This window comes from Oryzias latipes, chromosome 20 (assembly GCF_053564925.1).
Source record: "Oryzias latipes strain Hd-rR chromosome 20, Olatipes_Hd-rR_3.1".
NCBI lineage: Eukaryota > Metazoa > Chordata > Actinopteri > Beloniformes > Adrianichthyidae > Oryzias > Oryzias latipes.
The window spans coordinates 22,303,456-22,330,724 of NC_136256.1; the positions used below are offsets into that span (position 1 = coordinate 22,303,456).

Sequence of the window (27,269 nt, forward strand, 5' to 3'; positions counted from 1 at the left end):
ATTTGGACAATGTCATGTTAGGCCTCAGCTCCCCATGGATTTACTGTGACTTTCTCCCATTATACTTACTGCTCTTTTTTTGACCAATTTTCATTGAATTCAGAAAGCAGGAAAGCAGCAGAACAACGTTATTATTCATTATACAAAGTCCTAATCCTGAACCAAACGCTAAAAGAGCTTTTTGCTGAGCTCTGTTGTTGGCAGTCAAGTGACCTGCAGAGGCATTAATTTTATGACTCTAAACTGGTTAATGTGTAACAAAAAGGAGCTTCATGTAGTACATTGACGTGGACTTAAAGCTCTGTCATTGCGTTCGCTTCGACTTGAGCGCTGGATCAGACATTATAGAGACTTCTGATCAAGCAGAAAGAAGTTTTCTCCCTTTTTTTCTTGTTTTAAGATATGTGGAAGCTGTAGGTTGCTGTTTTGTTTACTGTTATCACAATGGAGTACAAGAATGAATGGAAAAACGAAGGACCTTGGTCGAAGGTAAGAACATTTTCAGTCATGGATTTGAAGCTGCAGGACAACAGAAAAACTAGTGCTGCGGGTTTTTTTTCACAAAGTGATCTAACTCAAACCACAGAAACAATGACAGATTTAATCGCTACGTCCTTCATCTGAAAACATCAACATTGAGCTGCAACCATGAGTCAGGCACTAAAAGGACAGCAGAAGAATAAGGAATTGTTCTTAAACTTCTAAACACCAGCAGGTCTTTTCTGTACTCTTTTTCATGATGTTTGGTGGAGGATTAGTTTAAGCTTTCTGCAAAGACTTCTTACTGTTTTGTTAAAGATTAAGTAACTTTAGCCATGACGTGCTTATATTTATTTACATCTAGCAGGCAGACATTACCGTAGAAACCCTCTAAACCTTTAAAAATGTCATCCGTTTGTGTCTCAGCCTAAAAATATCAATGGCTGAAGCCTAATTAGGATTTTTCTGCACAACTTTAATTCTCCTGAGAGTATTCACTCATTAAAAAATAAAATTTGAGTTAAGGTTTAAAGTTAAAGTTAATGCAGGTGAAGTAGATTCCCTAAAGAGAGGTCAGCTCTCGAAAATTTTCTCATGAAATCTGTGTATGGGAGGCAGGCGTAAATATATAAATACAGGAAATTGCAGGTGTGTTCCTACCTGGGTGTGGAGACAAATACACTCAGCATACTCTCTCTGCCTCACACAATCCCTTTTACTCAAAGTCGGAGAGGCCTAAGGTGCACTTTCAGTTCTCAGAAGTAATTTCAGAAATCTGCCCTCACAGTTTTTGTGACATCGCGCAAAACATAAGGTAAGACTCAATCTTTTATCTTGTTAACATAAAAAATAAAAATAAAAAATAACATTTATTGTACATAGCTGTTGCTATGTGGGGGAAATAAACCCCTTAAAATGCCTTTTATGAGAATATTTTTTTTACATTTTCAAATAAAATGTGGTGTTGTGGAGTGAGACAACTAGCTTCATTTCATATGGCATGAATAAACTAAACATCAGCATGCAAGCCGTGCGTGAGAGGGAAAAAGGTCATTGTGTATGAATGAAAGGACACTGCAGCTTAATTGGCAGGGAACCAGTTGTACCTGTCTTTGTAATGGCTACTGCGGCGCTCTGCACTTTTGCCGCTTCACCAATTATCTGTTCAAGTTTTCTGTGATTTCATTTAGGATCAGATGGCAGACTGCTGCACGGAGTAGTGACAGAAGGCCATTTCAACAGCTTCAGAAGCAGTTGGTTACACACACAAAACAACAAAAACAGGAAAAAGATGTCAAATAAAATGTGAAAAAAATGTCTTAGATGTTAGATATTTACTGTATTACAACAGTTTTAACTAAAAATTACATCAATGATAGACCTAAAATTATGTTTGCTAAAATCGGCAGCAAAGAAAGTGTATCAAATTAAACCATAAACTATTTTTTATGAAATGTGTTAGATTTTCTGTCAGCCACACCTACAGTGTCCTCATAGATCTGCTGTCCTAAACCAACAAGACAAATATCGGTGTGGTCTCCAGTCCAGTATCATATTACATAAAAGATATGGCTTATTTTTTCCACGATGACTCAGTCTTGGCCCTTCATTCTTTTGTCTTGCAAATGAGAATCCAAATCCACATTTTCCAAACCCGTCTCAGCCAAAGGCGAGTCTTTTTTTTTTTTTTTATCAGATCTGTTATCAACACGACTGTAATTACATTTCCTGAGGGCATCACCTATCTAACTCCACTAATCATAGCCTGCAATGATCAATAACCAGGGATTGTAAATCAGGAGCAGGACTTTTTCTTCTGAGAATCACCACAGTTGATCCAAATAATGGTCAACAGTATTTGCATCAGTGTTGCATACAGCTTTGAAATCACGCCTGAGTGAATGCACTGTGTTTGCGTGAACTGTTGAGTCTCTGTTTGGTTATCAGAGCTGTTGTTTCTGAATTATGAGCCCTACAGGGATTAACAAACACTGATTGCAAAACTGTTTCACAATCAGATGTGCAATCATTTCAAAAGGTCCATGTGTACTGCCAAAGATATGCATTTTTAATTGGGCTGGGATTGTCTTAGGATGAATGACCTCACACAATTTTCTTATTTAGTAAATATTTTTAAATCTTTTTCAAACCACATTTTTCTTGAATGAATTCATGCTTACATTTTTTCAATTTCTTTTATTGTAGTTGTTAAAGTAATAAAAAGCAGTAAAAGCGTGTAAAATTCATATGTGCGTGTATATATATGTACATATATGTAGATTTTGACCCATTTTTCTCAACACTCTGACATTAATGTTACAATTCTGATAACAAAGTCAGAGTTTTGAAAAACTCATAACATTTTCTAAAACTAAATATAGAGGATACTTCAACAAAACTAACAAGAACTCCAAATATTTTAGTGCGCAACATCAAAATACAAACCAAATAACTTTGGAACCGTGATATATGTACAACTGTGTTGAATTCATATAATATCTATGATAGACTACATTCAAACATTTGGAAAATAGGGTCATTATCCCCATTTGACGTTAAAAAAATTAATTAACAATGTGGTATTTCCCATTGTGTAGTCATAATTAATAATAACGTTTCTATTACATTAACAAATCACTCGAAAACGTTATATACGTTTATGTGTAGTCAAAAGATTTTGTTTATTGTTCTTTAAATGTGTTCAAATTCAAGTAAAATTTTATGAGAACTTGAAAATGATTGGGTTTTAATTTGAAATCGGTTTCCTGCGATAGATTTTTATGACATCTGTTGTGATAGATATGACTGGTTGTAAATATTTTCATTTCCAAGCTCCTTTTATGTCTCGCTGTGCTGTATTAAAGGTAATCTAACAATGACACTAAGTTGAAAAAAATAAAGAACAATTCATTTTATTTTGAAAGATCCTTGAACGTTTCACGCATAATACTTTGAAAAGATTAAAGTTAAATATACGTTACAGTAAAAGGAAAATACATTGTATTTGGGAATCATGTTTTTTCAGATCTCTGCTTTAATCTGTAAAGCTTTATGTTAACATTAATACGATCCATTACTCATTTTTAGGCCAACAAAATGATGAAGGATGACTTTCCAGACACATTCAGGAACATCAGTCGAAAAGCCGGCCTGCAGATATGGACCATCAATGTGAGTCATCTGAGTCAAAATCCTTGGTTAACCCATCATTTCTACTCTAAATAAACTACTATTTGGCAGCAACAGCTTTAGAGTTTACTGTCATGTTTTCTTTGCAGAACATGAAAATGGTTTCTGTTCCAACCAAGGCTTTTGGTAACTTCTTCGAGGGAGACTGTTACATAGTTCTGAACGTAGGTACAAAACAGTCTGTACATTGGGACTCGACAGGTTCGGTTCAGATTTTAATGCTGCTAATCGTGACTGACATCAGATTCGGGAGAATAAAGGAGCAGCCCAGTCCATTGATGTCCACTACTGGATCGGAAACTCCTCCTCCCAGGATGAGCAGGGTGCTGCCGCCATTTACGTCACCCAGCTGGATGAGTACCTGGGCGGGAGTCCGGTGCAGTACAGGGAGGTTCAAGGCTATGAGTCCCCACAGTTCAGGAGCTATTTTAAAAGTGGCATAATGTGAGTTAAACACCCACTAACTGATGTTAAAATCTTCCCAAGAGAATGTCTTTTGTCTGAAATTATACTGATAGAAAAACTACTATTTTTTTTAAAGATTTTGCTAACCTGCATACTTGATTAGAATGTGATTGCATAAGACACTCCTAAAATCCATTGCCTTAGTGTTTTATTGCCATTAACCTTTGGTAATGTACTATCTTCCCTCCACAGTTACAAGACAGGGGGGGTGTCTTCAGGTTTTACCCACGTTGACACAAACTCCTACAATATCCTGCGCCTGATGCACGTGAAGGGGAAGAAACACGTCACAGCAAAAGAGGTTTGCAGAGTAGAAAATATTTGCTGCATCGCACTTCCTCCCTCAGAGCCTCCCTGCTGCTATCACAGGCTTCACACAGTCACACTGCCGAGGCACTCGTCAACAAATTAGGGCGCGTTTGTTGCCATAGCTGTCACAGCAGGTGTTAACTGCATGCATATTTAATTATTAAATGCCTCATGGCATTTTTTCAAACCCATGCAAAGAAGGGAACGCTTCATGCTGAGTTTGTTCGATTTTCTGCAGGTGGAAGTGTCATGGAACAGCTTCAACAATGGAGACATTTTTCTCCTGGACACGGGAAAACTGATAGTGCAGTGGAATGGACCCCAGAGCAACAGGACAGAAAAACTTAAGGTACTCCCCGACTTTAAAATATCCTGTCAGTAAAATACAACAGTCTGACATCCATGCAAGGCCCGCATTCTTGATTTTTTTTTTTAAAGGAAACAATTGCGTATTCTTGAAAAGAGATTCATGTCTGTTAAAGTACTAAATGTATGTCAGTATACAGGTCAAATTCACTAATGAGAAAACCAGAAAACAGATGTTTGTTGCAAGTACTTTTTAAAGCTCATCTTTATCTGTAGTCTATAACTATTAATAAAAAACACAAAAAATGTTTAAAGGAAAATAAAAAGGCTTTGGAAGTTCTAAAATACACATTTTTTAAAATATGAAACAGTTTTTGTTTTTAGTTTTAGGTCAAATTAGTTTAACTTTTTGGCTCATTAAACAAAAAAACTGATCATAACTAAATAATTAACTTTTGAAGAGAATTAGTGTGTTTAAAAATGTAGGGACTGCAAAGAAAAAGTCCACTTAACAGCTTTAAAATGGAAATGACAGTTTATAGATTGATATATATATATATTTTTCTTCATATTTTTATGTTTGGGATCAACCAACAGCAAATCAAATGTTTGTGCTGTTGAATTAGAATAAAATAACAGACTGCTCTTATAATTCTAAAATTTCATTTTACCACCAAGTTTTTAAAATAGAAAAAGCTAATATGCTAACAATATCTGTGTGTTTAAGACATAAGTGTAAAAACAAAGTGCTGCATTGATGAGTTAATATCTGTGTATTTGAATAAGATTTACAAGCAAACTACTTTAGGGTGTTTTTTATATAGCAGTTAATATTGGGTTTTAAAAGCTTTCATCCAGTTTCCATTTGAAGTGCCAGAGAGAGATAATCTGGATTACATGTAAATCTTGGATCTGTTGTTCTTCTTCTTTTTCAGGCAGTTTTGTTGGCTCAGGACATCCGGGACAGGGAGCGAGGAGGCCGTGCTCAGATTGGGGTGGTGGAGGGATCAAATGAGCGGGAATCACCAGAGCTGATGAAGATCATGACGACGGTGCTCGGAGAAAAGCCCAACAAGCTGAGGGACGCCATTCCTGATGAGAAGCACGACCAGATGCAAACTAACAGTGTCAGACTCTACCAGTAAGGAGAACACTAACGGTTCCCTCAGAGCTGGAAAAAACACAAGACAAGACCAAATTCTGTGTTTCCTCTTCTCACTTCACAGCGTTTTTGAAAACGGTGGGAATCTGGTGGTTCAAGAGGTGGCCACACAGCCTCTGACTCAAGACCTGCTGCTCTCCTCGGTAACTAGCTTTAGTCCTTGCACAGTTTCAAGAAAACATTGTTCATTGTTCACTGTGTCTGTTTTACTGGATTTCAGGACTGTTTCATTGTGGACCATAAAGGGTCCAGTGTGATGGTCTGGAAGGGCAAACGGGCCTCAAAGGTAGAGCGACAAGAAGCCATGAACAGAGCTTTGGTGAGTGTAATGATCTGAATCCAAATCTCTCTTTTATTCTTTATGGCTTTAACTTTGTGAAGGTCAAAAAAGATGGTTTCAGGTCTGTTTCATCACCCTCTTTTCCCCTTCCAGGGCTACATTAAAGCTAAAAACTATCCACCCAGCACAGGAGTGGAGGTGATGAGTGAGGGAGGAGAGTCTGCTATGTTCAAGCATTTGTTCAAATCCTGGACAGAAAAAGGACAAACCAAGGGTCTCGGAAACACACATACAGTTGGAAAAATAGGTGCAATTTTAAAAAATTGTCACTCAAGCCAGAAATTCAGAAATATTTTATTGTTGATTTATTTTTTAAAATGTTTAAACTAATCTTTGTGTTTTAACTTCTTTTTCTTGTCTCCTTATACAGCTAAGGTCGATCAGGTCAAATTTGATGTGATGGAGCTTCATGCTCACCCTGAACTGGCAGCTCAGCAACGCATGGTGGATGACGCTTCTGGTGACGTGACGGTACACAAAACCAAAAAAATACAAAAAATGAAAAAATAAAACCTCACAACATCAGTGTCAGTGGTTTAAATTAGGGGTGTGACGATTCATTGACTTAATCAATAAATCAATTTAAATTCCTACGATCCATCCAGATCGATCTGTCTGTGGCAAGATAGGCTGGAAAACTTCCCCTTTACTGTTCAGCACCCAGGTTTCTCTGAGTCACACTGGTTGAAGTTTTGGCTAAAGATGTCCTGGATTTTAGGTCAGTGAATTGGAGCGTTAAAAATGAACGACTATGAATCGTATCGTCAGCCACAAATATGTATCGAATCGTTGTTTAAATGAATCGTTACACCCTTAGTTTAAATGAAGATTGATTAACATTATTTCTGCATATGACTGAAAAAAACATGATTTGAAGGTGTGGCGCATTGAAAATTTGGAGCTGGTAGAGGTGGACCCAAAAACGCACGGACAGTTCTATGGAGGTGACTGCTACCTGGTGCTGTACACATACTTGAGATCCAACCAGAAGCAATATATACTGTACATGTGGCAGGCAAGTGTGCTCATAATTTTTTTTGTTTTACAATTTTGCTAGAAAAAAAAGATCAAGAAAACCCAATTTACTTTAGTTTTTTGTCGTCTTTTCTTCAGGGACGTCATGCTACTCAGGATGAGATCGCAGCGTGCGCCTACCAGGCTGTGACTGTAGATTCCAAGTACAATGGAGCTCCTGTCCAGGTCAGAGTGGTCATGGGGAAGGAGCCACGCCACTTCCTGGCTATTTTCAAAGGCAAATTCATCATCTTTGAGGTACAGAGGAGTTATTTTTTTCTGAATCCATGAAAAATTGATTACATGTGCTCACCTACTGACATAAACTAAGGTTATCAAATCCTCAGGGTATAATTGGTGTTTTTAGATACAAACTGTAGAAAATTTACCTTTTAAATGGATTATTAAAAGTGGGTTTTTGTATGTTTCTGCTGTATTTGCTTGTTTGCAGGGAGGAACAGGTCGGGCTGGTGCAGCAAACCCTGAAAGCAGCACCAGGCTCTTCCAGGTCAGAGGAACCAATGAGATGAACACCAAAGCCACTGAAGTTCCGGCGAGGGCTTCGTCTCTGAACAGCAACGATGTGTTTCTTCTGAAGACTGACCGAGTTTGCTACTTGTGGTACGGAAAGGTGTGTACGCAGCAGTCAGACTACACAAACCTGACAAAAAAACAATTTAAAATGCAAGAAATGTTCACTATCTAACTTTTTTTTCATGGGCGCTTTCTTCCAGGGCTGCAGCGGCGATGAGAGGGTGATGGCGAAAACAACGAGTGATGTGCTTTTCAGGCAGGACAAGCAAGTGGTGATGGAGGGCCAGGAGCCAGCTAACTTCTGGGTTGCGTTGGGTGGAAAGAGCTCTTATGCGAGCGACAAACGGTAAAGTCAAACAGCAACTTTTAAAGACCCACTCTGATAAAAATCATGTTTGTGGTGTTTTTAACTTTCATTTTTCTGATGTTGAAGGACAAAAATTCTGAGTATTTCTTGAAATCATTGTGAATCAAGAGCAGAACAAAGAATGTTGTTCATAGGAGTCTATTTGAGGACCACAAGCTCCCTGCTCCACTCCGGAGGGGGAAAGAGGGGCGGGGTTGCCCTTCGCCAACAGTCCTGCAATTCAGGGGCAAATTTCCAATGAACTCCTACCGCTCTGCAGAAACTGAAATGTCACAGGCTTTTTAATTTTGAAAAGAAATTATGTAATAATAATTGAAAGAAAACTGGGAATACTTTTGATGATCAGAGTGGGTCTTTGAGTCAAATATCTGAGGTGATTTGTAAATAAATGGGCAGGACTTTAATAATAGAAAACAGAAAATGTTTTATCAAATCCATTAATAATTTTTCTAAAGCATTGCTTGTATTTGTCTGCAGAAAACTGTTTTTCTGTTAGTTTTAAAATGTAAGAATTCATCATTCTAATTAACAAATTTCCACCTCTGGCTAGTAAAATTACCAATAATGTCAAATCATTTTTTTGTTTTAGAGGGAAAATCTGACATAAATGGATATTTGACTGAATCACGTTGAGTTAAAAATCTAATTGAACCATCGATTTCAAGCCATTCCAAGACACACACAAATAAAGCCAAATTATCAGAAGAGTCAAAGTTTTTGTGTTGCTCTGCACAACATAAAAACTGATTTGGGTTAAACAACAGCAGATTATTGGTGTTGCTGTGGTGTAAGTGAAGGTTTCTTCCCCTGCAGGCTGCAAAAGGAGGAACTGATTCACAGTCCTAGACTGTTTGAGTGCTCCAATCAAACCGGTCGCTTTAGGATGACGGAGGTATACGACTTTGCCCAAAGCGACCTGGATGAAGATGATGTGATGCTGCTGGACACCTGGGAGGAGGTGAGAGTCTTTTGTTTCTGTTGCTGCAAGCAAACGGGTGAAAAATCTCCTGTACGGAGCTGATCTCTTTCTTTACTTCTGATTGTGTTCAGCTCTTCTTGTGGATTGGAAAACACGCCAACAAGTCTGAAACAACAGATGCATGGAAGAGCGCACAGGAGTACCTGAGGTCTCACCCGGCAGGCCGGGACCCGGATACGCCCATTATTTCCATCAAGCAGGGAAACGAGCCCCCTACCTTCACTGGCTGGTTCGATGCATGGGACCCCCTGAAGTGGAAAGTGAGTTTAAAAGCTGATCTTTCTAATTCACCCTGGTGAAAGATTTTCATTTGAGGAAATACAGAGTCACTTTACCCTGATTTTATTAACTATTTGCGTGCAAAGTAATTCTCAATCCACTTCACCTGATCCTTTTAACAGGGAGAAAACGCCTATGAGGGGATGAAAAACAAGATGAGTGATCAAGTAGATTATATGGCACATATCACTGCAGTAAGTCACTAGTTAACCCATCCAAAGTACTAACATTGTTGAAGGGGTAAAAGAGTTTATCTAACCAAGTGAGTATGGATCTTTCATATATATAGGACCTGAGCAACGCTGGGATAGGAGGGGATGGCTACCGGGCTCCAGGTGGACCCATTAGTTCACCTCCACCCTACAGGACCCACGGGTTTGATATTTCCCCCAAATCCCCAACCATCCCAAAAGCCAAAATCCCTCCGTTTTTCACATCTGTTGAAAGCGGGAAGTACTTGGACCCTAAGCTTCTCGTCAACAAGGAAGCCAGTGAGCTTCCAGAAGGTGTGGACCCCAGCCAGCGGGAGGTGGGTATTCACTCTTTATGGTTAACAGACGCACATCATGGATGGATAAAGGATAAATGTGGGAATTTTTAGATTTCTGCTAAAGAAACATAAAAAATAGTGCTAAATGAGGATTTTGGTAGATCCAGTGCATCACAACAGAACTCACATAATTTAAAAATTGTCTTAATTAATGAAAATTAGTAATTGAAGCATTTCTGTTTCTCTGCCATTTCCATTAGTTAAGCTCATTTTGGGCTTTTTGTAGAAACACGCTGTAATTGCTCCATTTTACAATGCTTTCCTCTCTCTAGTTCATTGATTTTTGAATAACTACAGCTTATGCAAATATTTACTTTACAAATATTTACTATTTCTATGTACATGCAAATTGATTTTATTGCAACTTGACTTCATTCTTTGATGCATCCATACAAACAAAACAATTAGAAGTAGGCTTAGAATTAAGAAAATAAGAGAATTAAAACAGACCAAAAGTTGAAAAACTAGAATTGAAGACCTTTTTTTTAATCGCACACCAAAACAAAAGAGACCTTATTCGATAAAAAAAAAAAAAATGTTTTGTTGATGATTTATGATTGGATAAATCAAGCTTAAGTAAATGGAATGAGTCAAACAGTCTCGTTTATCCTGATTTTATACTCCAGCTCTTTGTCTAGTTTGTTAGAATTTGTAAAATTCATGATTTGGGTGCTAAGAGGATTCAAATTAAAGCAAAAGGCATTACAAATTATGTAAATAGCACGTTCAAAACCATCTTTAGGTAGATTATATAAATATGCCCGTGTTTTTTTTCTCATTCTTTTTAAATCTCCGGACCAATATTTGTCATGTCACCGTCTTCACACTTTGGAGATAAAAATTCACTAACAAGATTTGCGATATTTACAAATGTATGTTCTTATTTTATCTCCACACCAAATCAACAACACCAAACATTTGGAAATATTTATGAGTCTCTCTTTGTGTCTTTTTTTTTTCTGGCTCAAATGCAAAAAGCCTTAGGAAACATGAAGCTACAAAAGTAGATGTGGTCACGACATTGAGGCAGTAAAACTGAGATTACATATAGAAAAAGGTTCTGATTGGAGTCATTTAGAAGATTTTTGCCTTTTATATAATAGTAGAGGACTTGACCTATTAAGTAAAATGATCAAACTGTAATTTGGAAACTTCTGCCACAGTTTGCATGTGACTAGAAAACAGTGGGCTCTTGTCTTATGCAGTGACGCTCTGTGCACAGCAGAGGTCAGCCTAACTGTCCCCCCTCTGCTCTCTGCAGGAATACCTCTCTGACATGGACTTTGAGAGCCTGCTTGGCACCAACCGCGCAGACTTCCAGCGCCTTCCAAAGTGGCGTCAGAATGACTTGAAGAAAAAAGCAGGGCTTTTCTGAGAAGATTTTCACTGATTCGCTACACAGAAGAGTCGCCAAACCTGTCTGAGACCTATTCTGAGAATCATCTTTGAAGCACAAGAATAGCCCACATTACTGAGAATAAAGGAGTGCCTAAGCAGAATGTTTTATTTACTATGACATTTTTTGTTATGAAAGAGGGTACAGTGATTCATTTTTGCAGACAAATTAGATTATTCATAAGATTTTTCTAGAAATAGCTGTTTTTAAGGCAAAACAGCATTAATGTATCATCTTTCTTTGTGTTTACCAATGTTTGCCAATGTTTTCATGCTCAATATCTGCTTGTTCGTTATCCAATGACTCTTATACAATGAATAAAGACGACAATTTGAAGATATTCTTTATTCAAGAACCAGTGCAAATGCAGCTGCGAGTTGTCAATACAAAGATGTAAGGTGTGGTCAAACAGCCGACGATGGTGAATAAACAGAAGGATTTTCCTTTAACTTGGCTCTAATATTTGTTCCCCATGTCAACAAGAAACAATGAATAATTGTAGTCTGTTAAAAAGCTTTAGATAATACATTTAAAACAGCACAAACAAAAATGCTCAACCCCCTCAACGTTTGACACATTTTCCCTTGAGACAAATATTTACTAGTGTCTCCTGAGGGCGACATAGATATGGCATTATGCAGAGAAAATTTCAATCAAGGCTTGTTCAATAAAAAACTAACATAACACTTTTCTTTTTAGAGAAAGGTTTACAGTACATTTAAAATCAAAGGGTCCGAAAATATTAAATACACTACAAAAAACACAACTAGGATATCTTTGTCTTTTATCGCTCATTAGTTATCAATGTTCTCCCAGGTAATGAGCTAAAACTAAAAACAATTTTAAAGACCCACTCCAATGAAAATTATGCTTTTGCTGTTTTTAACATGTTCTGATGGGATTTTTCTGATAATGGAGGAATTGTATAAAGAAAATTAAACTTAAAATTATTTTTTGAGTATTCATTCAAAATTTTGACGAAAAAAATGGCAAACTGTAAAGCCCCATTCTGATGCAAAGCTCCAATATTGCAGGCCGTTTCTTGCACCTGTAATAATAATAATAATAATAATAATAATCCATTTTATTTAAAGCGCCTTTCATGAAACCCAAGGACACTTTACAATACAAAGATTAAAAATAGACATTAAAGCACAATAAATATAAAAGACAAAAATCAAAAGTGAATCAGGATGGGAAGGCAGAAATAAACAGATGAGTTTTGATCTGAAAGTTGGAAGAGAATCTGTGTTACGGAGATCAGGAGGGAGGGAATTCCAGAGGTGTAATGTTAGGTTGAGGGTTTGAGGGCCCATAAGCTAGCGGGAGAGTGCAAACAATGGGATAATGGGAGGTGAGCACAGGCGAATTTCTGATGAATTCCACGAAAACTATATCCTATAATATTATAATACCCTAAAATATTGTAATCATAATCAAAGACCAGTGGGAATGCTGTAACAAGAGATCAAACATGATCGGAGTAGGACTTTAATGTAGCAGAAGCTCTTAGACTGGGCATTTACTAAGAAAAAACTGTTGTTTGACCACTAAAGGTTAGCTCGCTTCAAAAGATGACAGCATCGATTAATAATCGTTTGCAAAAATGAGGATCTTAAAAACAGATCTTCCATCGATGACACAATTACGCATCAATCAGCATGAGATGCACAAACAGTCCAGCTGAGGAGATGACGTCACTTCTCTTGGTGAGCAGAGGGACATGGCGATATCCTGGAAAATAGGAAGAAGGTTCAAGCCCAGTCAGCAAAAAAACAGGTTACTGCTGACATGGCTGATGTTCAGAAGGCTTCTTTTGTTCTGTTTTTTTTACATCTGCTTATTTTTATTCCAATTTTTCTTACCAGTCTGAATGCTTGTGAGGGGCAAACAGTAATGTCCGACCAGATCATTATAGGATGCTGTGTCATAGTCCTCCACCACAAACCGCACCATGGCCAGCTCTGGAACATTGATGGTAAACTGGAACCTCTCGTTCCACATAGGGTTGAAGCCTGCAGAGATGGGTTGGGCGTGTCATTTTATGTGTGTCTTTACAAAGACACGTCCCCCTGTGCATCAATTCACTGACCGTTGTTTGTAATATACTTCGTTTCCTTGCTGGCGTTATCTGCTGGGACTCCGCTTATCTCAATTCTCACCAGAGGGTCAACGATGGACTTGGCTTTATCCTTATTGATTTTGGGTAGCTGCTGAGCTGAAATCACCTGCAAGCAAAAACACAAATATGCACACAAACATTTTTAATTTGTCTGCTGAAAGGCTTTTGACCAACATAAGGGACAAGTATGACACTCCAAGACATTTAGAAACAGTAAACAAACTCATAGTAGATAGAATAAACATTTTTGATGACGGCCAAAATATAGCATATAACATTTGAATGGATGTTTCAAATAAAATGTATGACAGGACAATATTAAATGGTTTATGTTAGACAAAAAAAAGGATAAAAAATAACATTTTGTGCTCTGACTTATTTTTAAAATCTTAAAAATTCTCTTTGAGCAAACAATTGTTTTGCCAATAAACTGAAAACTTGAAACTAATCTAAAATCAACATGTAATTTTGTGACCTTATTGTGCTCAATCTACATCCACAAACATATTTTTTTAATGATTGTTAAAATGTAAAAGATTTTCTAAAAGAACAAACTGTTGACAACAAAATGACCATTTTAAATAAGGGTGGCTTAGAGGTGAAATGAGCTTGCGCGAGGATTGTGTTTGGTTTTGATGGTTCAACAGGGAAACTCAGAAAAAGAAATAGGATTGTCTCAACTATATCTAGTAGAAGTGTTCAAAATCTGTTTTAACTTGAGGCCAAAACAAGATGTAATTCCCTTAGCCATGTCTGGATTTCCTGTAGTTTAACTATTTACTGTGATGATTTATTCACTCAAACACCATTGTGGGGCATATTTTTTTCCTCACCATGACATGGAAGATCTTCTTATTTGGCCAGGTCTTGTTGTTGGGATTGAACTGAGACGACGGGCTCCTCAGGAATTCAGGTTTCAAAATGTAGCCGCAAAACCCATTCGGCAGGAACCTGCCCTGGTTTATGTGCATCTCCTTGCTAGGAGTCTGGAAATTCAGCGCCACTGAAAACCAAGGCAGACAGAAGTGTGAGTTTCTCCATACTTTCCTCGGATGATGTATATAATTAAAGTGTAGGAGGGCGTACCAATCTGGCAACCCACATTCCACAAGGGAACCGGGTTGTAGTTGGAGGAGTCCGTCCTGGAGCCAGCAGGATAGATCCTACTCAGTTTATCCATGTTGTGATGGATGAAGGCTGAGGCTGTGGGAAAACATCAGAGCATCTCTTCATCTGCATAGTTTTTGGGTAGAACTGACAGCGGTTCAGGTGCACTGCTTACGTGAGGTCTCAGCCAGCTGCAGGGCTTTAGTCTCTTTGAAGGATGACATTTCATAGAAGGCCTGCTTGTCTCTGGCATCTTCAAAGCTGTTAAAGTGGACACTCTTGCAGTAGATGACGATGTCAGAGAGCTCTTTGGCAAGTTTCATGTTTGTTTTCTTAAAGGAGAAGTCAGGCAAACATAAGAACTCAGAAAATCAAATAAATTACAAAGAAAATCTTGCACGATTACAAAAGCTTTGCCACACCTTTGATTTTGCTTTCTGACCATTCTCCTTGGATTCTGCTGCCTCATCCTCCTCAGACACAGTCTCTTCCACTATGGTGTTGCTTTTGGAGAAGAATGCATCCAGTTTGTTCAGTCGTTTCCCTTTAATAATAAACTTCCCCTTGAGTTCCTGCATGGAAGAATGCGAAACATGCTTCACATGACTGCACAAACACGACTGTGACATATTAGGACAGCACAACAACATGCATAAATGCATCATATACCAGTAGTGTTTGCATTGGATAACAAAGTATTTTAGAGTTAATAGCTAGAGGGTTTCAACTCCAATGTGCAAGACATCCTTTGGATGTCCTTTAAGGTGAATAAAAACATCTTTAAGATATTGGAGGACGTATTTCCTTGTTCAAATCATTGTGAAGCAGGAGCAGATGAAAAAATGTCACTCGACAAAATAGATCATTTGTGACGTAGAAACAATGACACTTTTCTTTTTTTTTTTTTCTTTTGGCTAAAAACAGCATAATTATAATTAAAAGACCACTGGTAACACTTTAAAAATAGATGAAAGTATCATTTGAGGGGGTCTTTAAGAGATTAAAGGATAAATGTGAGATAATGCACTGTAATTTCTGGTCTTTTTAACTGTACCAATTTTGTAAGAATTAACAATATTTTGACAAGATGATCATGTTGGCATGTTGTTTTCCAACGTGCAGAAAAGCCTGAGGTTTTTTTCTGAACAGTTATTCGAGTCACTGCAGCTTTAAGAGAAACCTGAGTGATGAAGTCAGCCAAGGGTGGTGTGAGGAGTGACGAGGAGTGGTATGTTTTTGCTGACATTTCCGAGGTTGCTTAAATGAAGGACTTCTTTTAAGTCAAATCCGTTGGCTGTTTTTTGTGTATAAAAAGCATGCCTTCACCTCTCCACCCAGTTTTATAAAGGCAGACAACGCAGTTTTTGTTTTACTACTTTACAATAAAAACTTTACAGCATCAACTTCAAAGAACACGGTTAATTACTTTAAATGAATTTCAAGAGAGGAAGAGATGTGTGTGACTCCTTAAAACATCAACTATGTTGTGGCAGAAAATTCAGTTTTTTTTTTGCATTCCTTGCAAAAAGAACTCTTTGTTTTACAAATAATATTTACATTAAAAAAAAACGTTACTGGGTTTTACTTCAATGGATCCTTCTCCTACTTCCCTGTCATGGGCACTGGAAAGTAAACCTTTTGACAATTTACTTCAAAAACGTTAGGCATGCTGTGAGGATGCTGGTAGATTTTCACAATAGGTTTCTATTTCTATCAATAGGGCGACATAAAATCTTTTCATGCTTCAGTCAGATTGCAGAAAGGATAACCCACCTCAGGTGAGGGGAAGTTAGTGGGCATGGTGTCGCCCAGAGGCTTAGTGAGCAGAGCGTCCCCCAGGATGGAAGTCAAGTGACGCGTCATGGTCTTCTGTTGTTCCAAGGTGCAGTGGTTCTCCAGGGATAAAATCACTGGATACTGGGATTTCTGGGAAAAGCAGCAAATAGTTCATGACTACTAATAGCCAAAAATCACAAATTTAGAGCTTATCAACTCTAAACAACAATTTTTTTTATCAATCATGTTTTACGCACTTTGAAGGCGAAATCCTTAATGGCTCTGATGACGTCTTTGAAGAGCACTTTGGATGTGAGCGTGTGGCCATGATAGATAACAGGTTCCCCGTCGGATCCATCCCAGCAGTCGAGCTCCACGCAGCGGCAGCTCTTCATAAGCGCTCTGCCAGAAGGAAAAAAAAAAACCTCTGTCAGTTTTTGTCCACGATCGCTGCCCTCCCAGATGTCCAATAACAAGAAAATAAACCAAACAGAAGTTCCAACAAAATGTAAGCAAACTGTGTCAAACAACCAGTTCTTTTCATTCTCTCCCTCTGTCCAAAGTTGTTTAAAAACGTGTGAGCAAACAGATCCCAAACAGGAGCAAAAATCCCAATGGGAGCTCCTAAAAATCCAATATTAGAGAGTGGATTTTAACACGACACCAAACACACTTCACAACATTTAAAGAAGTAGATGATGTTCCTGTCTCCCAATAACTCAGGAGCTAAGAACTGAGACTCTGGTTGTCTTGGGTTGCTAGTTGGAAGATATTTCAAGGAGGCATTTGATTTGTTATGTTGACATCAGATAAGAAAGACTGAGATTTGAGGGTAGAAAGTAACACTGCAACTCACTCTGCTGCAGTGCCCCTAAGCAAGGATTCAAACTTCTTTACCAATTGCATTGTCATGATTGGGCGATAAAGAAGTATTTTAGTCTTTATTTTAGCACTAATTGCTTAGTGACTATTTACATACACAAATGTTTCCAGTATCCAAGTATTCTTGGTGAAAAAAGAAACAAAAAACAAATGAAAAGAGATTTTTTTGGTTAAAATCTCCATTACTTTATGTAGGCCTCTGTGCTGCTGGGCCCTTTGAGCTGGTCCTCCATCAGGTAGGTGTTGTGAGAAGACGAGATGAAGTAATGGTTGAGGGGCTGGCTCATGTCCTGGTAGACCTTTTTGTGAGCTGGGTTAAAGATGGACGACTCCTCCTGCTGGAGGTACATCAAGAAGCCATCTTTGGTCATGCATTTCCTCTGTTTCGCTGTGAGGACAAAGAGGAGCAAAAACACATAAAATCAAAGCTGAACAGAAGTCAAACACCTTCTCAGATGATTCCTTCTCCTTAGTCTTACCGGCTGCGTCCACCTCATAATTCTCAATCAGCTTCTGAGCGTGCTCGATGGTCACCTGCTCCCTTTGCTCGTTCAGCAGGAAGTTCAGTAGGTCTCTGGCACTCATCAGGCCCTCCGTTTGAGCACATTTCTCATAAATCACATTGATTTCTTCCCGTTGTGTCAACAAGTTGTAGAATTCTTTGATCTCCGAGCCTTCCAGGGTCCCCGAATTCGACGTGTCACATTTCTGCACAACATGAATCAAACACAAGTCTGCAACAAGGGCCACTTGATTTATTTGACAGGCGTTTTCGCTACTGAACTGTTCCAGAAAAACTCACTTTAAAGAGGTCTGCTGCGTAGTCGTCGTCAACCTCAACATTGATTTGTCTCATAAAGTCCTTCACTTCCTTCAAGCTCATCATGTTGTCGTTGTTCTTGTCCACTTTTTTCATGCAGCTAATAATCCAGCTGACAGTAAGATGTAAGGGTTTGACTTTTGCAACAGAGCACAAACAAAGCTTTTCTTTAAACAAGGATACTGTTCACTCTTCTGTTGGTAGTCCAGGTTGTGCATGGTGCTGATGATCTTCTCCAGACTGTTGATCCATCTGTCGGCCTCCTCTGCAGAAGAAGCCATCAAGTCCAGGTTCTTCTTGCTGCCCTTGAAGATGATGGAGAAGCACTTCTCCTCATCGTTGGGATTGGTGTGCTTCTTGAGCCCCTCAGACTGACGGCCTTTACGTATTGAGTCGATGTCGTCAATGGAGTCTGTTTGGAGACGAAAAACAACCTGTTTGCTTCCAATGGAATAAAAATAGCATTTTAACCCAATTTTTCAAATTTTTCAGTAGTTTATTTTGCTTTTCTGTTTGGGCTTTTTTTTGCAACCAATTGGAGCTGAGCTGTCAAAGTTTCCCAGGAGACACAATCTTTCCTCAAACACGTTACTGTAGTGGGGAAGTCAACTTTTATCACAGTGGTTACAAGAGAAGCTCTTTCGACATCTTATCAACAGGAAGGCTATTGTTTTTGTTGGCATGGCGGCTTTTGCTTTGGAGCTTTCAGCCAAAAGACACCAAACATTGTTTTGAAGCCGTTGGAGTTTTTACTTTAAATGCGTTTAAGTTCTGCTCAGGTTGTCAAACTGGTTTTGTGTTTTATTCTGTCTTAGAAATGAAAAAGAGATATCTGAAATTCATAGGAGAAAACATCTATACAATGAAAAAGTGGCAGAAAATTGTACTGAATGCTAAAAACAGGATTTTTAAAATTTGTTGTATTATGTTCATTTGATGTATTTTTTGTATGTTTATGACTCTTTCTTTTGGTTTTAACTATTTTAACACTCTTATTAATTGTTTGTTCTTGTTTTTAATGACTGATGCACTTCTTATTTGAACTTTTTAGTATTAGTATTAAATCTTAGCACTGTAAATTATTGTATTTATGAATGACATTGACAGATAGAGATCTATCTGTCCATCTGAATGGGGATCTGTTGCAAAACTTTTCAAAATAAAAGACGTTTGTTTTTTACTGTGAAATCATTTAACCTTTTATGTAATTGCATTGCATTGTTTTATGCTACTTGTTAATTCTCGTATTTGTACGTCTTGGTGACTGCGGATGGGAATTAGCTCTGAGATAATTGTCTAGCACATAGCACCTTTTCTTTGATTAATGCTTCTCTACTTGGTGTCTCTCAAATAAACTAAAAATAAACAAACAAATTAATAAATATGTTTTGGGATAGAAATTCTGGTTCAGGCTTTTAAAGCGCTTTTTTGTCTTTTTTTATGTCGAAAAAAAAATGTAATTTATCTACATTTGTTCTGATACTCTTTGACAAAGGAAATCCATGGCTTTTCAAAATAAGAGTGACTGCTACCTTCCATCTATCCTCAACTTTTTGCCCTTTGCTTTGGGAATATAAATACTATAAGATTTTTTTCTTCTCTTGACATAAATGATGCAGATTCAAAAATTGTGTTGGCGAATGGAAATAAGAATTCATCACACAGAGAACAGAGAAGAAACAAAAGATCAGTAATGCACAATCATCCAAATCCACAAAGGAAATAGTTATCATAGTTTAAGGATCCTCTAAGACAAACATTGTGGCTTAAAGAGACAAGTGATAAAATGCAGGAAATGTGTATTTAAAAGGAAAATCATCATCATTAAGGGTAGACCATCAAAAGTAAATTAAAAATGGTGTAAAGGTCCTTTTAAAGTATTTGAAAGACGTTTATGATCCTTCTCTGACTGTTCAGTGGTTAAACTGCAGGAAGCTGTTTATTACAGAGCAGATTTTGCAACTTTTCCAAAACATTGCTGAGGTTATGCAGGTCATAGAGGGCTGGTCTGTTACGCCCCACAGCGGTTTGTATCATTCCTAACAACAAATTCCTGAGTCATTTTCTTCGCTGATTTCCTACAGTGTGCTGCAACTCTTTGGTGCCGCTGCTGATGGGTCAAAAAGTATGTTATCGCCCTTACAAACACATCTAAAAGCCTCTGCATATGCAGTCCTTTTGAGCGCTACCATTGGGGGCCAGCTCTTTTGTTAGGCAGCTTAATGTACAGAAGGGCATACACAACCACGCATGATGTGTTCACACTAAATGGAAAGTGAGCCCTCTTGCAAAAAAAACAACAAAAAAACACAGGATCAACTCTGAGGCCAAACGTCATCCTTGCCTGGCTTCTTTTGCTCAGTCTGTCTTATGAGGCTAAATAAAAGCAGCGCCTGATTCACAGAAATTGGGTCGGGCTTAACCTGTATGGCAGACAACAAAAGCTCTGAAGGGTGCGGCGTAGGGAAACACGCCTTTGTATCCTTGCATCAGCTGACAGAATTCCTTGAAAGTATCAGGTTTACGTGCACATCAGCTCCTACAAAAACAGGAGGCTGTGAAACTGGACCAGCTTTTGAGTCACTCTGGAGACCACAATCGGCCCTCCCACACCTCCAGAAATGTTTGAAATATTAGAAGAAATATTGTGAAGTCCAACACAGTTTGTGTCTTTCTGTTTTGGTGGAACAAACACGGAAAATTGTGTTGTTTGCAGTCTGGCTTGCCTCAACAGACAAGCCAAAACAAGACAAGTGTGACTACATAAATCTACATTTACAATATTTGTGGGTAGATTAACAATTTAATCTAACGTTTATTATCCCATTGAGGGTGAAGAACAACTGAGTAAGAATGTGATCATCTAAAAAGAAAAAGGAAAAAGTGTTTTGTTTTTCATTCAAATTTAGTCATAATGTAAAGTGAAACTTAAAGAAGACAAAAACTCTGGTAACAAACAGGGATTTGCTCCGCTCCCCTCCCTTAACCACAGCATGACTAGTCATTGTTGCTTGCTGTCACAAGCAAAATTCCTCAGAACTTGAGCCATTTTTTACGTGAACACTAACAGCTTGTTTGTGTTTTGAACTGAGGCCCAGAGCGGAGGTTTATCGGCAGTGGAAGCTGATAAGGCCCAATAATCTGAGGTTCCAGAGACCCCTGACACCAGTTTACTGAGGCACAAATCAAAGGAGAATAATCTCAAACGTGGATAAACACAGCAGGGATAACCAGCCGAGTTTTCCTGCCACACCACAGTGTCTGTGGGACCCGTTTCCTCCCGCCCCCACTTCACAAATCACATGTTCTCGAGTTCTCCTTTTTATGTGGACCCAAACCTAAACATGGAGGCAAAACACTGTGAGGAAATTATACTCACAGGTCTGCTTTTTCTTGTGCACTTTGCTAGATTCATGCCACAAGGTCCTGCAGTCTTCCTGCAGCTTGTAGAAACGGTTCTTCTGCCAAGAGTTCGATCGGACCTTGATCAGCTCTCCGCCAACCAGCAGGAACTGCAGATCTGGATCTCCATCCAAACCTGAAGTGACAAAAAAGGACATTTGCAAAGGTTAACAGCCTCAATTTCAAACTTACTGGGACTAAAAGAAACCATCAACATTTTCTTAATCCAGACAGTGTCAAAAATATGATACTTTGTGAGACACCTTTTAGCTTTTCTATGTTTCTTCCGTCACTCAGAAGTAAAAACATATTTTTTTATATCAAGCATCTGGCTGAGGGCGTGTAAAATGACTAAAACTATTGTGAGAATTTGAAGCCAGTAGGCTGGAGCATCACATTGCAAACATTTTTTCCAAAGATTGAACCACAAGCTGACAGACTTCCTTTATGATTCGCAAGCATTTCTTTTCTACCCTATTCAAACTGACTAAAAGAGATTTTCTTTGTATGACAACAAAGGTGGGCTGAAATATCAGCTTTTGCTGTAAATTATAAATTCCTGTTAGACAAGACAGAATTCTAGAATTCTTTGTGGCCCTGAATTCTTTAATCTATGTTCTGATAAGCCGTTTCATAAGACAGTTTAATACTTACAAAATAGGTGTCAGACAGAACATTTGAAAACTGACTAAAAAAATGAAAAAATCCAAACTCCAGAAGATGTTTAGGTTGCATTAGAAATAGTAAAAGTTCCACAAAAAATGCTACAGCTACTAATACAATTTAATGCACAGCATGAATAGGAATATAATTACACCCTATCCAAAAAATTTGAATATTCATTACCATGTTTCCATTCAAAAGAGTTTACTTTTATCAAATATTGATTTAGGGTCCACGGTTTATTTGTTTATTGTATTTGTTTATTTTACATAAACTGTGGTTCCAGATCATAAAATCCACAAAACAGGATTTTAATACATTAGAATACTGTGAAAAAAATCTGCCAAATTTTTGCAGGACATGAATGCTTTAAACTGAGTTTGACCAGCTCATCATCTACTAAACTCAAAGCACCTGGATATATCCCCCAGATGTCAATAACTTGGTTTAGTTTGGTTAAATTGTCTCAGTTCAGTTTAATATGAGGAAGACTTCAGACTTGACAACTACCCAGAAGACCATCATTGATCCCCTCCATGGTATGGATCAGCCATGGAATTATTAAGGAGGATGGTGAGGAGCAGAACCCAAGCTAAAAAGCCCACAGTCAGTCATGATTTGGCCAGCAGTGTCCAGCACTGGTGTTGCTAAACTCTGCTTTCTTCAATCTAGAATTCCTGCAACAGTCCAGCAGAATGTTCTAGAGGACTTCATGATTCCTTCTGCTGATGACCTGGACGGAGATGCAGATTTTATCTTCCTCACCTGGACCCCTGCCCACACTATTGAAGTATTGAAGATAGTCCTATCTTTTTAAAAAAAAATACTTTATCATGATTGCTTTGATGTGATCATAATCTCAGTCTTTAGCGTTTTGAGAAAACTAAAAAAGTAAATGGTGTTTTCTCCACACTATTTTCTTTTTCTGATATCCTGTTTTGGTGAGTTTTATGAGCTCAAACCCCAATTTAGGTAAAAATAAATAAATACTTGAATTCAATTAAACATTTTCTTTTGTAAAAGCTAGAGATGGCTCCCTGTAATGCCAGTTTGTGTCGCTTTCAATATGAACAAAGCTGTTACCTGCAAACAGGTGAAGCATGTTAAAATCTGTTCTGTCATCTGGACTAAATGTGAAAGAACACAAGGTTGTCAGAAATTTTTCTTTTTTTCTACATTACAACAGGACACATTGCTTGCCGATTTTTAAACTTTTACTAGAGATTAGAAGGTTTGTCTCTCGTGTGTGCGAATGTGTCAATTTGCTCATCTGCCTTCACGTGCATATTAATGTTTATGATGTCCTATATGAAACTAATGGGGTTTAATGCAATGTCATTTTGGCTTAGTTTTTACTCTTAATTTGTGCATAACGTGTTTTATCAGGTTAAAACTGGGTCTGTTTGAAAGCCAGCCAAATTCTTTTTCACCAATCTGTGGAGTCATGTTGAAACTGGAAGCAACTGAACTCCTCTCACAAAGTTGGGATCAGGGAACTGTCAAAATCTTTTGGAGTTCCTTTCACTGGAACCACGAGGACCCAACGCTTATAAAAAACAACCCCACATCATCTGCTCCACCAAACTCCACACCTGCTGAAATGCACGCAGACATCAGTCAGAGCATTTGATTTCCAGATGTGGGTGTTTTCCACCACTGCATCCAACACTGGTATGTTTGACTTGAATGCTCTAACGCAGAAATGCCCTCCATGAAGCTTTCCACTCTGTTCTCGAGTTAACATTAAGGCTGGAGGTCCATAGAAAGTTACTTGACCTCTGCGCACCTTGGCCTCAGCCTCCACTCCCTTCACGCTGGTTACACCTTTCTATCTGAGCTGCTGTTATTCCAATCTCCTCCGCTTTGTTTTATTGTCGTTTACAGCTGACTGGGAATGTTTTGTTGCTTGAAGGTTCACTCTTACTCCAAACGGTGCCAAATACTAAAGGCTGAGATGGAGATGGATACTTTAGTTTAAATTGAGCAAAATGTGATACTATGACATTAGTAACACAGCTTTTAGATTTTTTTTTAATGTTTGTCCCTTAACACAAAAGTAAAAAGAAAAAAAATCTGGGAATGTTTTGTTGAACGTTTACAGCTGGTGGCACAGCTGGAATCTTAGCCGCGCGCTGGAATTTATGGGCTCATCTTCTCATGAGTGTTTTTGGGGACGCTACGCATTACAGATGCGCGATTTTATAAACGCATGGACCCCAGAACATCTGAGTTCCAACAGCTGGGTGGCTGATACTTCCGGGAAAGTATCTCACAATACAAAAAAAATAAAATGCTATTTATCTGTTTTAGCGCGTCGCCCCCACACGGCAGTGTGGGACTTTGTGATCCATCCAGACGTTGTAATTGCGCACAATCCAAACATATTATTACTTCAAACAGCGCTGAAGCGACAAGTGTAAGGTTTTGGTAACAAAAGCTGGTTTTTAAATCACGTCGTCGTGCTCGTCTAATTCACTGCTTTTCATGATTTACGCACCGCCGCTTGCGCCGCGTAACCGGACCCTCGGACTCGGACTCACCGAGACGCTTTCCACTCTCCTGCGCCACCCTCTTCTTGTTCTCCTGATAAACGATCTCCTCGGACGCCGTCCTTTTTGGAGACCATTTAAAACAAGACATTATTTTCCTCGATCATCAACCCTCCCTGATGATCGGAGTTTTGTTGGAAAGACGGACAGTTTTCCCCACGCGGGGCGGGTCCAAACACATGAAATGCCGTCTCTTTCATCAAATAATATTCCAGGTATTGGTGAAAAGACCTGAGGCACCGAGGAGGATGGGTCTTTGCGGAGACTTAGTCTAACCTGTAACTTGATCTAATGTGTGTTTGCACAGGTAGACTCCTGGAAACAGCGGCAGTCTGTGGTTTAAGAGCGTTTCACTCGAAAGCAAATCCATATGTTTCTGAATCAGAGTGCTGTTTCCTCTTTTGTGCACTCTTTCAGCCTCTATGTTTGTCTTAAGAAAACGACAACAAAAAGCAACTGTTAAAAAAAATAATCTTACAAACTGTCAAACAGCGCCATCATGTGGTGGTTCAAAAAGTCAGAACAGAAACCTTGAAAACCTGATGCTGTTAATTATTCGTGATCATCCAGCGGGTGTCTTTAACACTAAGCTTTTTATGCTGATTCTAATTTTTTACGATCAATACCTCAACATCCCCCTAATTTTTATTTTATTTGTTTTTCTTTGGTTTTACTTTTTGGTACTAAGTTTAATTAAAAAAAAAAAATCATTTTTCACCTGCTTATTTGCAGTTTTCTTTACCATTCTTGATCAGTTCTGTTGAAAACTAAGTGAAAAACATTATTTTATTTTTCATTTGGAGGGCTTGTTTTCCCACCTGTAATGTGACGTTTATGAATGAAGAGGATTTTCGTTTGTGGTTAAAATCCAGGAATTTAGGTTTTATCAGTCATGATTTAGAATGAGGCTAAAGTCACAGGCCCATCCAGAATCACTGCATTGTTTCTTAAAATTGTTTCAAGATAAACAATTCTGCTGATCTGCAACACATATCCATACTCCAAATAAGAATTGTTCAAAAACCGTAAACCAAAAAGTCATCCAGTGTTGATTTTAGTGATTTGGTGGATTGTATATCAGCTGTTTGTAGATAAAGTTAGAAAACTTGTTACCAGATTAAATTTAAATTCAAAGAGTCACTTAAAATCAATGAGTCAGTTAACTTAAGGTCGAACACATTGTAGAGAAATTTTAAGCATAAAACAGTTTAAACATGAATCCGAATAAGCTCTTATTTTGACAAAAAAATAGGGTAACAGTGTAACTTGTAAATCTAGGTGGGTGGGTGTCAAAAATAAAATAACAAAAACCTAAAAGTTAATTGGAATACAACATGTAGGACTATCTATAGTCTACCATCTGGTGGGCTGTAAGACTTGACATGTGTAAACTTCCTCCCACTCCCCTTAGAAGTTGTAGAAGTTATCATGAATGTCAAAAGAATGTAAGCTGTAATTTCTTTATTTTCACTTCTTCTGTTCTATTTTCTATAATGTTCTTCAGAAAATGCAGTTCTGTTTTATTGTATTCGCCTGTTGTTGTTTTTTTTTCTTGTAATAGTACTACACATTTTTACAAGCTTTGAGGAATATTACAAAACGGTAATGAATGAGCATTGGAAGTGACACAGCCTAGTGATTTTATCTCTACATGCATGAAAAAGCACCATCATTTCCTTAAAGTGACACCACTATTCACAAGAGAAATCAACTCATTTTAGAGTTTTAACACACAGATCCTTCAGAGATGTTTCTATCCTTCATATTGTTTGTAATATTCTATTTTTTTAATCTTACCTAACTAAAACTGAACAGCTTTTTGTTCAAAACTTCCACCGGATTTTATACAAAGAAAATAATAACAGATGGATGAGTTGGTAATTTAGTTATTTTTGGTTGTTAGTGTTGTTTTTTACGCTGACTTGCCTTGTTGTGGCTCACATTATAAAGCAAAACATCAAAACATTTTCTGAAATTTTTACAAGAAATGTATCTAAAGATGACTAATATTTCCTCTCATGAGATGCATTGCTTTTATTGTGTTCTTTTTTTTTACATTCATGCAACCTTTTGTGTTTTTCTAAAGGTGAGACTTCATCTCAGTGGCCCTTCTCTACTCCTTTAAACACTTAGCTTCCTCTGATTTGTTTTGAAGTTGACTCATAAGCTAAACCTGTCATGCTGCTTGTAGAATACCTTATGCAATTCCAAATGCATAACTCCAGACTCTTCTGTTTTAATCTACATATAGTGTAGTTATTTCAAGTTTTTTTTATCATGATGTTTATTATCTTATATCAAATAGAAACACATACGGGAAAAGAACAAATCCACGGCCGAGCAATGCTTCTTAAAAGCAACGAGTCTGTAAATCTGTGCCAATCACTTACCGTTTCTCAGATTTGTGCCGTTTAATTCCATTCTGATCTAAGTCGAGGGGAAAACTCTGATCATTGAAATCCTGATGCAAAGTTTGGTCCTTTTTTTCCTACTTCTGTCAGCACCAAAGAACCGATTATTCTCAATTTAGCACTCACACCAGCCAGCCCTGATCGAGGCTTATATGTGCTTGGAGTCC

At 38.0% G+C, this 27,269-nt stretch overlaps 2 protein-coding genes across 4 annotated transcripts; one reads left to right on the plus strand and one right to left on the minus strand.

The window, feature by feature from the left end:
• On the plus strand, positions 1-11,706 carry vill (villin-like). Of its 2 annotated transcripts, XM_078938246.1 has the most exons (21): positions 310-489; positions 1,268-1,294; positions 3,568-3,651; positions 3,759-3,833; positions 3,914-4,113; positions 4,327-4,435; positions 4,682-4,792; positions 5,685-5,890; positions 5,976-6,054; positions 6,132-6,230; positions 6,345-6,498; positions 6,622-6,722; positions 7,129-7,266; positions 7,365-7,523; positions 7,717-7,896; positions 8,000-8,145; positions 8,980-9,124; positions 9,217-9,405; positions 9,547-9,618; positions 9,714-9,953; positions 11,236-11,706. In XM_078938246.1, exons 3-21 carry the CDS (start codon positions 3,577-3,579, stop codon positions 11,347-11,349), a joined length of 2,592 nt encoding a protein of 863 aa, XP_078794372.1. In that variant the 5' UTR covers positions 310-489; positions 1,268-1,294; positions 3,568-3,576; the 3' UTR covers positions 11,350-11,706. The 2 variants fall into 2 exon arrangements, with proteins under 2 accessions (XP_011487264.1, XP_078794372.1); XM_011488962.4 differs by lacking the exon at positions 1,268-1,294 and having other exon boundaries at positions 1-489.
• On the minus strand, positions 11,701-27,269 carry plcd1a (phospholipase C, delta 1a). Of its 2 annotated transcripts, none has more exons than XM_004081083.5 (15): positions 27,082-27,269; positions 21,457-21,615; positions 18,261-18,489; positions 18,060-18,189; positions 17,737-17,965; positions 17,444-17,645; positions 16,633-16,777; positions 16,373-16,525; positions 15,022-15,171; positions 14,775-14,931; positions 14,579-14,695; positions 14,326-14,495; positions 13,463-13,598; positions 13,236-13,385; positions 11,701-13,104 (listed from the first exon to the last, which is right to left on the minus strand). In XM_004081083.5, the coding sequence occupies exons 1-15, from the start codon at positions 27,110-27,112 to the stop codon at positions 13,016-13,018; spliced, it is 2,247 nt and encodes a 748-aa protein (XP_004081131.1). In that variant the 5' UTR covers positions 27,113-27,269; the 3' UTR covers positions 11,701-13,015. The 2 variants fall into 2 exon arrangements, with proteins under 2 accessions (XP_004081131.1, XP_004081132.1); XM_004081084.5 differs by lacking the exon at positions 27,082-27,269 and adding an exon at positions 24,683-25,124.

What these genes read in the sequence shown, in the direction of transcription:
- vill (XM_011488962.4), top strand. Translation starts at nt 445, where the DNA reads ATGGAGTACAAGAATGAATGGAAAAACGAAGGACCTTGGTCGAAG. An exon ending in TATTTTAAAAGTGGCATAAT is followed by an intron (nt 4,114 to 4,326) that starts GTGAGTTAAACA and finishes TTCCCTCCACAG; the next exon opens with TTACAAGACAGGGGGGGTGT. An exon ending in ATATGGCACATATCACTGCA is followed by an intron (nt 9,619 to 9,713) that starts GTAAGTCACTAG and finishes TCATATATATAG; the next exon opens with GACCTGAGCAACGCTGGGAT.
- plcd1a (XM_004081084.5), bottom strand. Translation starts at nt 24,782, where the DNA reads ATGTCTTGTTTTAAATGGTCTCCAAAAAGGACGGCGTCCGAGGAGATC. An exon ending in ACGCAGCAGACCTCTTTAAA is followed by an intron (nt 17,966 to 18,059) that starts GTGAGTTTTTCT and finishes CATGTTGTGCAG; the next exon opens with AAATGTGACACGTCGAATTC. An exon ending in GAAGTATATTACAAACAACG is followed by an intron (nt 13,386 to 13,462) that starts GTCAGTGAATTG and finishes CCATCTCTGCAG; the next exon opens with GCTTCAACCCTATGTGGAAC.